Genomic DNA, 14,089 nt, shown 5'->3' with positions numbered 1-14,089 from the left:
GACTATGGGGTCTCTTTCATTTATCACAAGATAGCTACAGCATTGGAAGGGCTAGCCACGCCACCGGGAATATCCAAAGGCTGGCTTACCAGGAAGAACGTCCATTTCTGCAGCCTCTTACACTCGCTCGCCAGGTCTTCTAGGTTCCAGACCTCTCCGATGGGCATTCCCCACCCAGCCAAGAACACCTCGTGCAGAGAGTATGGCAGAATTAGTTCATTCCCCGCAGACTGACCCGGCGGCCATGCCTCGTAGGCATTCGTGTCGCCCGCGACTGCAGCGAAGCCCATCTTCCAATGCCACTCTGCCATCTCAACGGAGTTTTCAACGCCGACAAACGTTCGCGAGGTGCGAGCGGCAAGTGCTCGTTTCTCGTCACCGCTGCGCTTGCTGTAATCTTCCGTCCAGCCGGAGCGGATGAGAAGAATGTCACCGCAGTGGAACTCAACCTGTTGGCTCTCCGCACATCTTAAGAGCTCGTTGGGTGTGATCCGGTGTGTATCAAATGCGTCGTAGTGAATGCCTTGTTTCGAAGCCCACGAGCGGTAATCGAGGAGGACGCCGCGACCGGCGATGGTCTTTCTGGAGAGATCTGTGGTTCTGTCAATACAGCACACAGAGGCCAGTTGAGTTGAAGAGTACATACTTTGCACTCCGTTTCGTTGATTAGCATTCGGTCCTGTGATGTCCTCCTGAATAGAGCCATTGTAGAATAGCCGACCTTCGCGGTATCCAACGTGCCGCAAACCGTCCCAATGGCTCGAACTTTGCGTGTTGATGTCCAATTCATCGTCGTTGCTAAGCAACTTACTATTGATTCTGTGTTCGCAAGGCTTTCTGTCTGGATTCATTGGCAAGAGGGGGAAGTTGATCGAATGGCTTGTAGGCTGTTAACATGAATAATCGCGCCGTTTCCATGTGCACGTACTTCAAACTGAATGTTTTACCGGTGATTATCTCGGACTTTGCCGCAAGAAGCGTCTCCTTCGTTAGGAGATTCAACGTCCCCAGTTCGTCGTCTGGGCCATAGAGTCCCCAGGCTGAGAAAGGCGGGTGCGAGTTGTCGAGAGGAAGTGATTGGAAGTCCGGACGCTGATGAGCATCCATCGCTGCAGTGATATTATGAGGCTGTGAAAACAGTGCTAGGAAGTCAAGAGGCACTAATCCATATTATTTTCCAGTTACCTGTTTCCTATATAGGATAGTTGAGTCTCACATGTGCAAGTTGAGTCATGCCGAAATTCGCTTCCGAAGCGATATCGCTTCGAAGCCGATGCGCGGCGTCGCATAGTCAGTCCTCGAGATCGCCCCCATAAATAGAAAGATCTTTGTCCTTACCACGCAAGTAGAAGACAAAAATTAAGAACGAAAAAGATTGCTATACAAAATCATGCCTTCAGACGAACTTCGAATTTTCACGCCGATTGGCATGCTGGGCTACGGGTTCAGCGAGGCGATATACTGGGCCACGATGGCCAGCGGCGTCGACGCTGTAATTGTCGATGCAGGGTCAACAGACAGCGGACCCTCCAAGCTGGCTCTGGGGAAGTCAACTGGCACTCGTCAGACGTACAAACGAGACCTGGACCTCTTGGTTGCAGGCTGTCTCGTCTATAAGAAGCCGCTCCTTATTGGTGAGTTCTCTATCCCCAGTGACCTTCCGAAAGATCTTGTTCAGCAAGAAGAAGTAGGAGGCCAGTGCAATGGAACAGATATTGTTCTCTAACCTCCTTCGCATACAGGATCGGCCGGCGGAGATGGCTCCACAAGAGGCGTCAACATGTTCGTCGACATCATCAAAGAGATTCTCGCGGAAAAGGGGTCTCGTCAAATGAGAATCATTAGCATCCACGCAGAGATCAGCAAAGACATTGTCCAAGACCACTACCAGAAAGGCCACATACAGCCCTGCGGAAAGGCAGTGCCGGAGCTACAGCCCCAAGATATCGAGGATGCCACTCGGATCGTCGCCCAGATGGGCATCGAACCCTGGCTCAAGGCGATGGCTGAGTATCCGGACTTTGACATTATCGTCGGGGGCCGATCCTATGATCCTTCTCCATATGCAGCCTTTTGCGTGCATCGCGGCTTCACTGACTTGGGGATTGCCTACCACATGGGGAAGATCATGGAGTGCGGTGCTCTCTGCTCGGTTCCGAAGAGCAAGGAAGCTCTGGCGATTGTCCGCAAAGACAGCTTCGATATCCGAGCTCTAGACCCTCGCTCCCGGTGCACGCCTGTCTCCGTCGCGGCCCACACTCTCTACGAGAAGACGCGACCAGATATCTTGCCTGGGCCTGGAGGTGACTTGCATCTTGAGAACACTGAATACGAACAGCTCCCCGATCAGCGAACAGTACGGGTCAAAAGTGCTCGTTTCCTGCCTTCCAAAGACGGGGAATACACCATTAAACTCGAGGCTGCACGACAAACAGGCTACCATACCATGTTCATTGGTGGCTTCACCGACCGCATCTTGATCAATGAACTTGACCAATTCCTGGAGCGAGCCAAAGCATACGTTCAAGAATACTGCTCGTTCCCATTCGAGCTGGAATTCCGCGTTTATGGCAATGGCGCCGCCAGCATCTTCCCAGGCATCACTGACACTACTACTAGTACCGCCGGATCCATCCCGCCAAATGAAATCGGAATCATCGGCCATGCCAGGGCGTCTACGCAGGAGCAGGCATCCCACGTTGCTCACACAGCGCGGGTTTACTGTGTGCATGCACCATACCCCGGTCAGCGAGCAACCGCCGGAAACTTTGCGATGCCGTTTGCACCGCTAGATATCCCTCTGGGAGCTACGTCAGAGTTCTGTATATACCACACGATGCGTGTCGAGGACCCAGAGAAATACTTCCCTATCCACGCGGAACATCTCCCACCGAACACAAACGCAACGCCGTGCCTCCCACCGGACCAGGTCCACGAGCTTAATCCAGCCAAGGAAGTCGAAGATAGCTCTGCTCCCCCCGAACAACTCTCCAACTCTAACCCATTGGTGAACAACGATCAGTCAGAATCAGTACTAGGAAACATAAACCCATCACTAGGCCACACCTTCCTCGCTGACCTAGCGACCGTCATCCGGAGCAAGAACGCCGGGCCGTACGAGTTAACATTCGACGTAATGTTCGACAAGGCAGAAACCTTATCCCTGGTGAGGCAGACAAATACTCTCAATTCGGCGACGATTGCCAGGTTATACGGTGTCCCTGAAGACGATGTCGTTGCTTGTCTCTGGTGGGAGCCTGCTCTCGCTTTCAAGGCCACTATCAAGAGACCGGTGGTGTCTGGTGGGTTTCGGGATAGGGATACGCATGGGAGTGTGCAGCATATGCCGCTTATGTTGTTGGAGATACCGATAGCGATTTAGGATGAAGGATTGTGTTTTTGCTTTTACGATACGATTGATCTCTTAAGTTCTGTTCCGCTTGATTGTGTATTCAAAATGTACTACTACAAACGAATCCTCGTATACTTTATGTACGTGCAGTCCGCGGAACGAATTGTTACATCCTGTGCGCTTGAGCATCTAGGAAATCAAATAAAGCTTCCAGAAGAAAAATCTACCCGACAGGGTCATCCGCCATCCCCTCCATGAAATCCAACTGCAACGCATTCCACAGCTCATCATCCGGAAAAAGACCCGTACCAAACAAGGTATCCACAAAACTTGGACTGGGCGGTGGGCCAACACCTTCTTCGCTTGCTAGCCCCGTTTCGACTGGAGGGTTGGTAGGGTTTTCAGTAGTATGAGGATATGCGCGACCTCTCTGGAACCGTTCCTTTGCACGCAGAATCGCATGAATCACGATATTGGAACTCATACGTGATCGAACCCCGGGCTCATCCGATGAAGACGAGTCATTGCCGCTGCCGCTGCTATGGATACTACAAATGTACTCGATGATATCGCAGAGACGGGAGAAGTGATCATCCTTGAATACGGAGCATGATCTGAGGAACGTCGTGGCCATTCTTATGGCGTTGTCGGTTCGTATTTGGTTGAAGTTGTCCCTTGGAGTGAGTTTGGAGAGCCTCAGCAGGAATAAGACGGCGTATGTCAACGCGGATTTCTCGAATATGGTCCAACATCGAGCGAGTTCGGGAGTTGTGGATCCCTCGGGCGTTATTGCAGAGGATTCCGTCGACGATGTCCCGTCGCACCATGTATGTATTAAACGGATAGCTGTTCTGTATGCCTCAGATAAGTAAAGGGCGGATTTTGGATCAGACAACGGCGTCGACGACGGGGCATGGAGCTCAGTGTGCTGAAACGTCAAGCTATACGCATATAGGTGTAGTTTGGTACTTAGGAAAGCCATTCTTGTAGTCAGACACCATGACTTCTCCTTGGCGAGTTCTAATGCATTTAGATCAGCGCCGAACGATTCGATTAGAGGCATGGGATCCGCATGCAGTCCGTCTGATGTTCCCTCATAATGGCCAAGGATACCGGAAAAGGAGAAGCACTTGTAGGACACCTGGAGAAGATCACTCAATGTTGTTGGGATAGAGGAAGACCAGGACCCCAGACAATTCAGGATCGTGTAGTCTGTCTTCACAGTGGACGGTATGCCTAATTGGCAACTCAGGCTGAAATAGTAGCGGATCAGAACTTGCTTCAAGTTTCGCCAAGAAGAGGTTGATGCTTACGTTTGGTTAACAATGAAACACGCCACCCATGTCCTTCTGCGCATCAATTTCTGCTCTTCACTAATGGGTACGCCGTAAAGAAATGCAGCGGCATCACCAGGCCGGTGAAGTCCCAGTTTTAGAGCCATATGGGTTGCACTGCCGCAGTACAGCCATGACTGATCGCTTGCTGTTGCGCCAAACGGCTGAGGCCAACAGCAGAGGATGAGGAGCGCATGAATCAGAGACAGTGATGCCGCGTCTGTGTTGGTGACTTCGATACCGGCCAGCCGTCGAACAGGTGCGGCTAGCCGAAGATGGAGATCTCGATCGGTCTCGGAGTATCCAGATGCTGTGGCAACAACAGTCCAGAAAAGCAATCGGCATGATGTGCAATTTCGAGCGAGTGTCAGAATGTCTGGCAGCAGTGGAAATCTTGGATGGTAATGGCGGTAGAATCTGCTCCCCAGAGGTCAACAATACCCAGTGAGCCGAATCCGACGAAAAGGGTGGATTACTGTAGAAACAATTCGCAGAACACGGAGGGGCAAAGGTTAATATCCTCCAGTACCTGGTTGTTGTTGAGGATGCCAGCCTGCGATAAGGTTGACATGAGGTACTCTAAGCCAGGAAGGTCGTCGCCTTCGTCTATCGGTGTGTCTGTCCGATCTATTGTAGGTGCTCTTCGCAGTTGCTCCCGCTCTGATGTCTCTGCCTCGTTCAATTCACGAATTTCCCGCTCCATGTGCTCTAGATGTCTTGTTGCTATACAGTCACAACCAGTTTCTCATCAAGACGAAGACCACTCACCGTCTGCGTGCGGTCCTCTTGAATGACGGATCAATGGCACATGCCTTTCCTGCGCGTTCGCATCGAGAGCAGGACGCGGGGAACTTGTCATTCCCATCGCACTTGAGCTAAGAGGCAAGTCAGCCGAGTTTGTGGATGTGGTGGATGCTGGAAGCCTCACTTTCATCTGTCGGCAATAGATGCAGGCCATCCGGTTTCGGGTCTTACGGGTCGTTTGCCTAGTCTCCATCGGGGTGAGACTTTCTCGTGAATTCACAATGTAAGATATGGGTTGCTGAAGCTAAAGTCGGAGGTCGGTTTCCCGCTCATTGTAAGCTCGCCTCGGCCCGATGCACGTGAGGTGGGATTACTATTGGCAGCCTAACAATACATAAAGACAGGGACTACTAGGTAACTAGACTGGCGAGGCTGACGATTACGAATTAAGGCCTTTTGCCCCAGCTTGCTTGACTTCGGCACTTGGTTTTGGGGTCCAAAAGAATAGATAGAAATTATCCAAATGTAACCGCACGCTAGACCGAATGATCAAGCCCGGATTATGACTATTTACCTACGCCTCTTTAATATCTTCTTCGACGGGCGGCATCAGATCCATCACAGGGGCCAGTTTACTCTTCTGCCGAAGACGGCCACCATAGAGATAGAACATCAACGGGATGGGAATCATCACCACGGCAATGCATCCTAGCAATGTGCCGGCCCATTGAATGCCCAAATTGTTGAACATTTGTCGCGTGAACAGAGGAAAGACGGCACCCACCATGGATCGCATCATGGTATTGGCCGCAAAGGCAGATGCCGCACTACTTCATTAGCATAGGGTTCGGGGGTCGCTATGGAAGGGGCTACTATAGGGTACACTCACAACTTCGAGTACGTATCTAGGATGTAGTTGAAGCATTGCATGAAGATGGAAGTCAAGCCAAAGCCTACAGCCACACCAGCAGCGGTGGGTGCCATCCAATGAATGTTACTGTTCCACCCAGTCCAACCGAACCTGCCTCGCTTGTTAGAATCCGAACCGGATCCGTCGTTGTACGCCTGCGTGGGGAGAATCATACCAGAAAAGCCCACCAGCAAACACCGCACCACCGACGATGCAAGGGGGAAGACGCCATTCGGGCACCGCAACGTAATTGTTGGCCGCCAACTTCCGCGAATATTGGCCCGACAAAGATAGAACAAAGGCACTGCCGGCGATTTCACCAATGATAAGGCCAATGAAGGGTAACCCTGCGGTACCACCGGTCATGCCATAAGTACCTTCGAAAATGATCGGATATGCTTCCAGCAGCGCATAGGCCAATCCGTAGATGAAGGACATGTAGAGGGTGAGCAGAAAGGCGATGGGCTCGGTAAACAGAATCAGGAACGGACGCGCCAGGTTCTTCGTAACTAACTCTCGGAAGTCGATCTCCAATTCGTCCTGGCGAGCGTGTATGCCCCAGTTCCGTGTCTGGCGCCGGAGAATAGCTGCCTTTTGAACCAGAATAATTGGGGCATAGGTCTCTGTAGTGAAGAACACTATCAAGGCGAGACAGAAGAACCCAACGATGGCAGGGACGTAGAGCGTCCACCGCCAGCCGAGATAACTTGATGCCGTGAATCCACCGATGAATGGAGCTGTGAAAGGACCGGTGAAGACCGACATAGTGTACATGGCGATAGCCACCCCACGCTGGTGATTGTTGAAGACGTCAGACAGGCTGGCAGGTACGAGAGCAATGATACTGGCCGCACAGAAACCCGCAAAGAAACGGCACAGCATCAGGGTTTGGGTATCCTTGGCGGTGGCCGTGGCAATGGTGAAGATATCGAAGCCGAACATCCCGAGCAACAGCGGCCATCGCCGGCCAAGCAACTCGGAGCTAGGTGCCCACACCGTTGGGCCGGCCGAAAACCCCAGGACATACAGCGTCGTTCCCAATGCCGCAACTTCTTCACCAAAGCCGAACTCTTTCTCGGCACCGGAAGCAGCGGTTGCAAACACCGCACTGCCGTAAGCGGTCACTAGAGCACATGAGGTGAGAAGTGATCCGAGCATGACTCTATACAGCATCAGCGACCATCGCAATCTCTATACAGGTCTGGCAGGTGAGAGTCGTGTTCCCTTACCTTTTCTTCATGGGCCAATTCTGGGGATGCATCGGATCATCCGCTCCTTCGAACTCCACCACATACGCCTCGGAGTCCGGTAGAGGCGGGGGATACGGCTTGCCGGCTCCGAGGGGCAGCCATTGGTCCTGTGGGATGCGACTTCCTCGAGATCCAACCGTTAATTGTTGTTGGAGGCGATAGGTGTTGATACGCTCGAGCTCGATACTGTCGTGGCCGGGGGGTCCGCCTTGCGAGTAGCGGCGCCGGGATAGGGAGACACCGTCCGCTATGGACGAGTCATCGTCACCTGCAGCTCGGTTTTTCTCATGGAATCGATCCATGACCACGAATCACCTTCTTCACTTCGCAAGGTGGGCGAAACGAGGGGCTTAAGCTGGTCGACGAACGCTTACACAGGACGAGGTCAGCTCGCGAACCCGGGGTTCATACATGGTACTAATATTAATATGATTACCATGGGCTGGTTGGCCCCAGAAAAGCCCTGCAAATTTTCGCCGCTCCATTTTCGTTCCTTCACCCAGCTTTGGGCGGAAACCAAATGCTGTAGTGGGTCATCAAGGATGAGCATCGGCCACTCAACCCGAAGCGTTTAGATCCACCGAGTCGGTGGATAGAGGATTGCCTGGGGCTGTCCCGGATAAGACGGAGCAGACATGGCGCTATGCATATACGACCTGGTATAAGCCTTGATGCCGGACCATCAGATCGGCTAGATAGCTATCAATGTGCCTTGCGTAAGCCATGGGATAGGATTCTGTGCCCGCCCGGGAAGTCAAATCAGCCAGCTTAAAATTCGGGCAGTGGCGGAGCCGAGAGAAGTGGTCGGGAAACCCAACCGGGTCTTAAGCCATGGATTAGGCTCTCCGGGTTTCGGGTGCATATGCTATGGCGTTATCAAGCATTCCCCATCTCTCGGGGATAAGTGATATCGTAGTGTTTGGAGCAGAGCCCGGCCCAGCCCGAGTCTTCTCGTCGGAACGTTTTCCGTCGCCAGATATATCGGTGGAGGGGTATGAAACACCCAGACGCAATACATGCTAGCACCGCCAATATCTGCTGGACAGACACCTAAGCCTTTGCATCACTGCCAGTCAGAATATCATCTGATGCCCACGTCAGACGGCGAAATGGCAGATGGGGGGATAAGTAACTAACGCGAGGTGACTGATTGTTGTGATGCCCGCCGGAAAAACGAAAAAAAGGGGGAGTGCGGAATGAGTTCCGCTGCCGACCGGCAATCGGCATCGAATTCCATCAAGTGGATGGCGACATTTTTTACTTTATTTGAGGTGGAAGACGGTCGGGCTCCTCGATCACTGGCTTATATCGGGTCATCATCATCCATGTGGGACACGAAGTCCTAGTATTTATTGCCTTCTGGAAATCGAAATGGTAAGTTCGTTCGTGTGTGAACTCTTGACCACTGGCTAGTCAACAACCAGTTGACTTGATGCTTCCAAGAATGACATACGATCAAGAATTCCGAACGCGCGATTGAAACATCACGAGTGCAGGCATGTCTGTGCGAGTGAAATGATTGAGAGGGAGATAATGAGTGTTATCTCCTTCTGAGATTAAGCGGTGATGGTAATTTCTACCCCGCGGGGTCTCCAACCAACCCCTCACCGGCACAGGAAATCAGATTCCGATCCAAATCCAAACCACCACCACGCCGGGTAATGATCCTACGTCTTCTTTATCTACTGTGATTCTCCCCGCATCATTTATGGACTCAAAGAATAAGCCTGGATCGATTCACAGCGCCAATATGATCACTGGTCTCCATCACGTCAATATCCTCGTCCCCGAGGGCACTCTGGAGCGGGCAGAGGAGTTCTACACCAACACCCTGGGTCTGCCATCAGCCCCAGTTCCCCATCTCCAGAAAGGAACTCTGCTATGGTAGGTATACTGAGATTGATCATATGGACCAGTCATGGTTAATCAGCGTAGGTTCAATCTCACGCCGGATGGCAGTCAGCAGATTCATGTGGCCTTTGGGTTGAACAGCGATTTGCACTCCGACCGTCACGCTTGTCTGAAAGTCGCGTCGCCGGACCATCTATTGACCCTGCAGCAGCGCATCTGGGAACATCATCAGAGAGGCGGTGCTGCTGCTCCCTTGCACGTTGATAAGCCGGGCGAACAAAATTCGGGTTTGTTATCCTTTTCTCTTGCTCTTCATTCTCTTCTTATAAGCAGCGTCTCCCTGCGCGCATGCGGCTGTATGATGCTGTTTGATTCACTACCGGCCTGCTGACCGTCAATGTCTCATTGTAGGCGCCCAGGGCATCGAATATCCGAGTCGGTTTTTTGCCAGGGACTTTGCGGGTAACCGGCTGGAATTCACTTTATGACACGGATAAACAAATGGGACGATATTTAGTGCTTTTAATTACCTGATGAGCGACGCCGAATCTTCAATGGAACAACCAACATGCCTTCTTTAAGTTTTGCAGTTGCTTTTTCGCTGTACACTCATATAGACGCCCCAAATCAAGACCGGTGTTGGGGACCTCCCGTGTCGACCATGAGAGATCCAGTGGGCAGGTGCAGGATGGAGTGAGAGGACTCAGCAACGCATTGGCTTCCTTCCCCGGTCAATGTTGGAACACAAAATTGGAGCTATACCCGTAGTCGAGAGAGATTTCTCTTTAGGTCTGCTTGGTAATTGTCTCGGCAGTCAATGCAGGGCGTGGCCAGGGTACATGGAAGGCGCTCAATTCGCCTTGCTCTGCCAGGAAGTTGTCGCCCAGTGCATTGTAAAGTGGCCAATAGAGGATAATGGCGCCATATACTGAGCTCGTAAGGACATCCTTAGCAGAAGGTAAGGAAGACCTTGATCTGAAAGACTGAATACTCAAGAACCGAGTGTCTAGTCTGTCGAAGATCAGGGAAAGACCGGGTTTAGTTATATGTCAGTAGTAGCTGTTGTTCGCCGGAAGAATATTTATTAGTAGCAGTTAGTACTACTATTCGCTTTCCCGGCGTTGACACCGCCCCTCGAGGGATCTGCAACAGCACAACTCGGTAGCGAGGCTTGTATATCAGCCCCGCAATAGAAAGATCCATGAACTGAAGATATCCATAAAATGAAGGCAGCATTATATACTACTCTGTTATATTTTGGGTGATTTATGTGCTCAATGTCTCCTTTGGATTGCTGTCTGTATTACTGTTGCAGGGCTAAAAGCACAAACATTATGTTTCTGTATCATAAATACGGGCTTCTGGGCTAATAATAAACTCTCCAGGTGCTCTGGAATTTCCAAACGTCATTCCGGATGATTGAGCCCGATGGTTCTGTTCCTGTTTCGCTGAGCAACCTCTTGACATATGAATAGCATCGGAATTTCAGCCAACTGCTCTCCGCGTGAAGGAAGTTGCGACGACAACAATAAAGTTAAGGGAGGTGCATTCCTTGTAAAGAGTGACGAGTCCAAAGACAGCCAGTTCGGGTGGCTATATTCATCCAAATTCGAACCCCTGTAAACCAGCAGGTTTCCCCGCGCAGATACAACTCATCCTACACTATAGGCTGTGCCTCCGCTCCCCAGGGGATTAAAAGCATTGTGTCAAATTTTTCAAATCCTGATCTGCCTCGCTATGTATCTGCCTCAATATCTGGAGTACGTCCGCCATCTGACACTATCCACGTTTTGCCTGCGCAATGGCCCAGTGGTGTGCGGCCAGTGTAGCTTCGTCCAGATCCTCTTTGGGTAGTCCCAGCACGGTATTGTGTGTCTCAAAGATGCCCCCGACCGCTGGGTCAAATACGCGAGCATACAAGGCCTTCAAGAACCCTGTTCCATGGCCGTTTGCCAATTCCTCGAGCCCGTCCTTGTAACGCTCAGCAGTTGGTTGATAGGAAATTTTCCAGTCATCGTCGGTCCAACCGAGTAGCTTATTAATGCTATCAAGCATCTCTCGCTGGCTCAACGTGAAGCTAGAAATGTACACCGGTTGATTGCACAACTGAACCAAAGTAACGGAATGATCATTTTCATCCTCCGGAATCTTTTTGAGATTGACCAACGCGGCCAACGCACGCCCGCACTGAGGCCAGGTGGTGGTATTGATCTTCGTTGTTCCCTCATCATAGAACGTCGCCGTACGGTTCGGGAAATCAAACCCGTATGTGAAGGGTCCGACGCCCAAACTATATTCGTACCAGAAATTGGGGGTAAGACTTATCCAGTTCATGCCGAGTTCCTCGACCTCTTTCACGTTGGCAAGAATGTATTTCAAGGCTGGAATATCGTTCAGGAGCTTCGGATTGCCGAAGAAGTCAGTGCCATAAGCATTCGGCATAATGTACCGAACACCCGCCTTGGCCGCAGCCCTGACCAGCTTGCTGTGGGTGTCCGGGGGTGCAGACAAGGCCAGGGTGATGACCAAAAATTCTTGACCAGTGAGAGCCGCAACTAACGTTGCCTCGTCATTGTAATCAACTGGCGCATTCTTTACACCGTACGGTAGCTTGGTCTCGCTCCCGGAGCGCGTGAGGGCGGTCACGGTCTGCTTTCCGGATTTGAGAAGGTGCTCGGTGAAGACTTTGCCGATTTGTCCAGTCGCCTGTAGGGTGATCAGCATTTTTGAATGGAGTACAAGAGTACATTGACGACACGCACACCAACGATTGCCACATTTTTGATGGCATTGACGAAGCCATCAGGCTGGTCCTTCGCGTATTCCGCCATAGTAATCGAGGGGTGTGATAGTGCGACAGCAGAACAATCAGGTATTATGATGAGCAATTTTGTTTCATGCTGAGGGATCACCATGTGCTTTTATATTTTATAGTGCCTGTAAAGGAAAACCGCGCATTCATGTTGAATTATTTGATTTATCATCCCAGCGTGTGTGGCAAACAGTAGCATCGCAATACCACTTGGGATGCTTAGAAACCATAGCGAGGTGTTCTAGCGGAGATAGAGAGAGAGAGCTCCATTAGACTTTTAACTTCAAGAAGAACGCTTACATCTGGATATTCATTGGTTGATGATGGACTGTATGGCCCACTTCGAACGGAACCTAGTCCAGAATGTCAATACCTACAGAGTAGTAGACGAACGAGTGTGAAACCGTGAAGGCGTTCCAATTTCCATTACAAAGCTAACTTGTGGGCCGTTGACAATTGACATAGGCGCTAACTTCGAACGTCATGCGGAGGCGGGGGCGAAGTCTATATTAGGCCAATAATCATCTAGAAGTAAGCACTTACATAAAGTCAGGAATGGCCAACTTAGTTAGCACAATCCTACCCATCTTCAACGTCGACTTGTACAACTCCTGAACGCACTTACCACGTGTACATGATATAACATCCCAAGGGCCTTTGAAACTATGGTTCTAGACTCCTCGAGGAATCGTCATCACTTGTCGCTGCAGTCAGCAGCTTACGACTCTGATGACGACTGGAAAGGTGTCACTAATCCCGCTGCGCGTCGGAGAGTCCAAAATCGTGTCAACCAGAGAGCCTACCGTGAGATCTCTCAAACACCCAATTGGTAATTTATATCCACCATTACTGACCTGGTACCATTTTTTTGTTCTTTTCTCGGCCTGCAGGATTACGTCGGAGCATCCGGGACAATGAAAGAACACAGGCGAATAAACCATTGACATTGATCGTGCCCACTGATCAACGCCATCTGCCTGGAAACTCTGCTGCCGAAGCACCCACGCAGCATGACTCGATTACGTGCAGGCTAACCGAAATTCAGCATTCTCAATGCACATTCGCACCTTCAAATGTACACGAATTGATGACCCAGTTCGAGAAGAGCGCAATGACGCGGTACACGGAGGGGTCTCCCAAAACGGATCTTCTCCTCAACTTGAGCAGATTGAATGTCCTACGCGCAGCTTACCAGAACGCGGTTGCAGTTGGCATGGCTATCGAATGGATGTGCGAAGACAACACGGTTTCGATTTTTAGTTTGGCACGGCCACGTCTTTCGGAGGATAGCATTCCGAAAAGTTTACGACCAACACCGCTTCAGAGATCAGTTCCACACCACCCCTGGCTTGATATTTTCCCGTTTCCGCAAATGAGGGATAATCTGATTCGCGCGGGAAATAGCTTAGATGATGATGAACTGTGCCATGACCTCACAGCATTTTGGGATACACGCAGTAGCCGTGCAACCATGCTTGTGTGGGGAACCCCATGGGATCCCAAAAACTGGGAAGTTACTGAGGATTTTGCTAGGAAATGGCGGGTCTTTCTTTATGGCTGCCCGGAGATTTTTGTTTCGACGAATAACTGGAGAGTCCGGAGGGGTGAGAAACCAATTATATGGCGAAGGCTTCTGACAAATGACGGGCAATAATTGTAGATGATGATCATTGCGTGTCTAACAATTTGATCGACGGCCTTTATACATGTCTCAATCCTGCTGTACGGGTAGGATTCCAAGTGGAAGGTGCATAGTCGTCCATTTTCAGGGCTTTGATGTCCTCGTCTAGTCCCAAAGTCGAACACGTTCGCGTTCTCATTGATACGCTCGGTGGT

The 14,089-nt window shown here is 50.9% G+C and overlaps 7 protein-coding genes across 7 annotated transcripts; 3 read left to right on the top strand and 4 right to left on the bottom strand.

Moving 5' to 3' along the window:
• Window positions 1-23: 23 nt before the first annotated feature.
• ASPBRDRAFT_57243 (uncharacterized protein) lies at window positions 24-1,107 on the bottom strand (the record flags this gene model as incomplete). The annotated part of the gene is made up of 3 exons (XM_067627719.1): window positions 24-592; window positions 647-879; window positions 929-1,107. The coding sequence occupies 3 exons, from the start codon at window positions 1,105-1,107 to the stop codon at window positions 24-26; spliced, it is 981 nt and encodes a 326-aa protein (XP_067476855.1).
• Window positions 1,108-1,390: 283 nt separating this feature from the next.
• Window positions 1,391-3,382, top strand: ASPBRDRAFT_32428 (DUF4387 domain-containing protein; the record flags this gene model as incomplete). Its single annotated transcript, XM_067623014.1, has 2 exons — window positions 1,391-1,634; window positions 1,743-3,382. The coding sequence occupies 2 exons, from the start codon at window positions 1,391-1,393 to the stop codon at window positions 3,380-3,382; spliced, it is 1,884 nt and encodes a 627-aa protein (XP_067476854.1).
• Window positions 3,383-3,436: 54 nt separating this feature from the next.
• Window positions 3,437-5,712, bottom strand: ASPBRDRAFT_67481 (uncharacterized protein). Its single transcript, XM_067628901.1, has 5 exons — window positions 5,615-5,712; window positions 5,455-5,561; window positions 5,163-5,402; window positions 4,666-5,103; window positions 3,437-4,605 (listed from the first exon to the last, which is right to left on the bottom strand). Exons 1-5 carry the CDS (start codon window positions 5,681-5,683, stop codon window positions 3,576-3,578), a joined length of 1,884 nt encoding a protein of 627 aa, XP_067476853.1. The 5' UTR covers window positions 5,684-5,712; the 3' UTR covers window positions 3,437-3,575.
• Window positions 5,713-6,004: 292 nt separating this feature from the next.
• Window positions 6,005-7,892, bottom strand: ASPBRDRAFT_131548 (MFS transporter; the record flags this gene model as incomplete). Its single annotated transcript, XM_067618337.1, has 4 exons — window positions 6,005-6,257; window positions 6,320-6,451; window positions 6,516-7,502; window positions 7,570-7,892. 4 exons carry the CDS (start codon window positions 7,890-7,892, stop codon window positions 6,005-6,007), a joined length of 1,695 nt encoding a protein of 564 aa, XP_067476852.1.
• Window positions 7,893-9,340: 1,448 nt separating this feature from the next.
• ASPBRDRAFT_131110 (putative glyoxalase family protein) lies at window positions 9,341-9,929 on the top strand (the record flags this gene model as incomplete). The annotated part of the gene is made up of 3 exons (XM_067618297.1): window positions 9,341-9,474; window positions 9,526-9,728; window positions 9,853-9,929. 3 exons carry the CDS (start codon window positions 9,341-9,343, stop codon window positions 9,927-9,929), a joined length of 414 nt encoding a protein of 137 aa, XP_067476851.1.
• Window positions 9,930-11,146: 1,217 nt separating this feature from the next.
• On the bottom strand, window positions 11,147-12,653 carry ASPBRDRAFT_45953 (uncharacterized protein). The gene is made up of 2 exons (XM_067625513.1): window positions 12,204-12,653; window positions 11,147-12,147 (listed from the first exon to the last, which is right to left on the bottom strand). Exons 1-2 carry the CDS (start codon window positions 12,270-12,272, stop codon window positions 11,221-11,223), a joined length of 996 nt encoding a protein of 331 aa, XP_067476850.1. The 5' UTR covers window positions 12,273-12,653; the 3' UTR covers window positions 11,147-11,220.
• A 208-nt stretch (window positions 12,654-12,861) lies between these two features.
• Window positions 12,862-14,077, top strand: ASPBRDRAFT_182666 (bZIP transcription factor). The gene is made up of 2 exons (XM_067619979.1): window positions 12,862-13,057; window positions 13,144-14,077. Exons 1-2 carry the CDS (start codon window positions 12,919-12,921, stop codon window positions 13,905-13,907), a joined length of 903 nt encoding a protein of 300 aa, XP_067476849.1. The 5' UTR covers window positions 12,862-12,918; the 3' UTR covers window positions 13,908-14,077.
• The last annotated feature ends 12 nt before the right edge of the window (window positions 14,078-14,089 follow it).

The sequence above is a fragment of the Aspergillus brasiliensis genome (genome assembly GCF_001889945.1).
Source record: "Aspergillus brasiliensis CBS 101740 unplaced genomic scaffold ASPBRscaffold_10, whole genome shotgun sequence".
Classification (NCBI taxonomy): Eukaryota; Fungi; Ascomycota; class Eurotiomycetes; order Eurotiales; family Aspergillaceae; genus Aspergillus; species Aspergillus brasiliensis.
Note: the sequence above shows the minus strand (reverse complement) of the source record. Positions and strands in the feature narration are given on the sequence as shown.

Coding starts and splice junctions, on each gene's coding strand:
- ASPBRDRAFT_67481 (XM_067628901.1), bottom strand. CDS start 5,683: ATGGAGACTAGGCAAACGACCCGTAAGACCCGAAACCGGATGGCCTGC. Junction 5,562..5,614: donor TCTATTGCCGACAGATGAAA/GTGAGGCTTCCA, acceptor CTTGCCTCTTAG/CTCAAGTGCGATGGGAATGA. Junction 5,104..5,162: donor TTCTGCGAATTGTTTCTACA/GTAATCCACCCT, acceptor TCTGGGGAGCAG/ATTCTACCGCCATTACCATC.
- ASPBRDRAFT_45953 (XM_067625513.1), bottom strand. CDS start 12,272: ATGGCGGAATACGCGAAGGACCAGCCTGATGGCTTCGTCAATGCCATC. Junction 12,148..12,203: donor AAAATGTGGCAATCGTTGGT/GTGCGTGTCGTC, acceptor ATCACCCTACAG/GCGACTGGACAAATCGGCAA.
- ASPBRDRAFT_182666 (XM_067619979.1), top strand. CDS start 12,919: ATGGTTCTAGACTCCTCGAGGAATCGTCATCACTTGTCGCTGCAGTCA. Junction 13,058..13,143: donor TGTCAACCAGAGAGCCTACC/GTGAGATCTCTC, acceptor CTCGGCCTGCAG/GATTACGTCGGAGCATCCGG.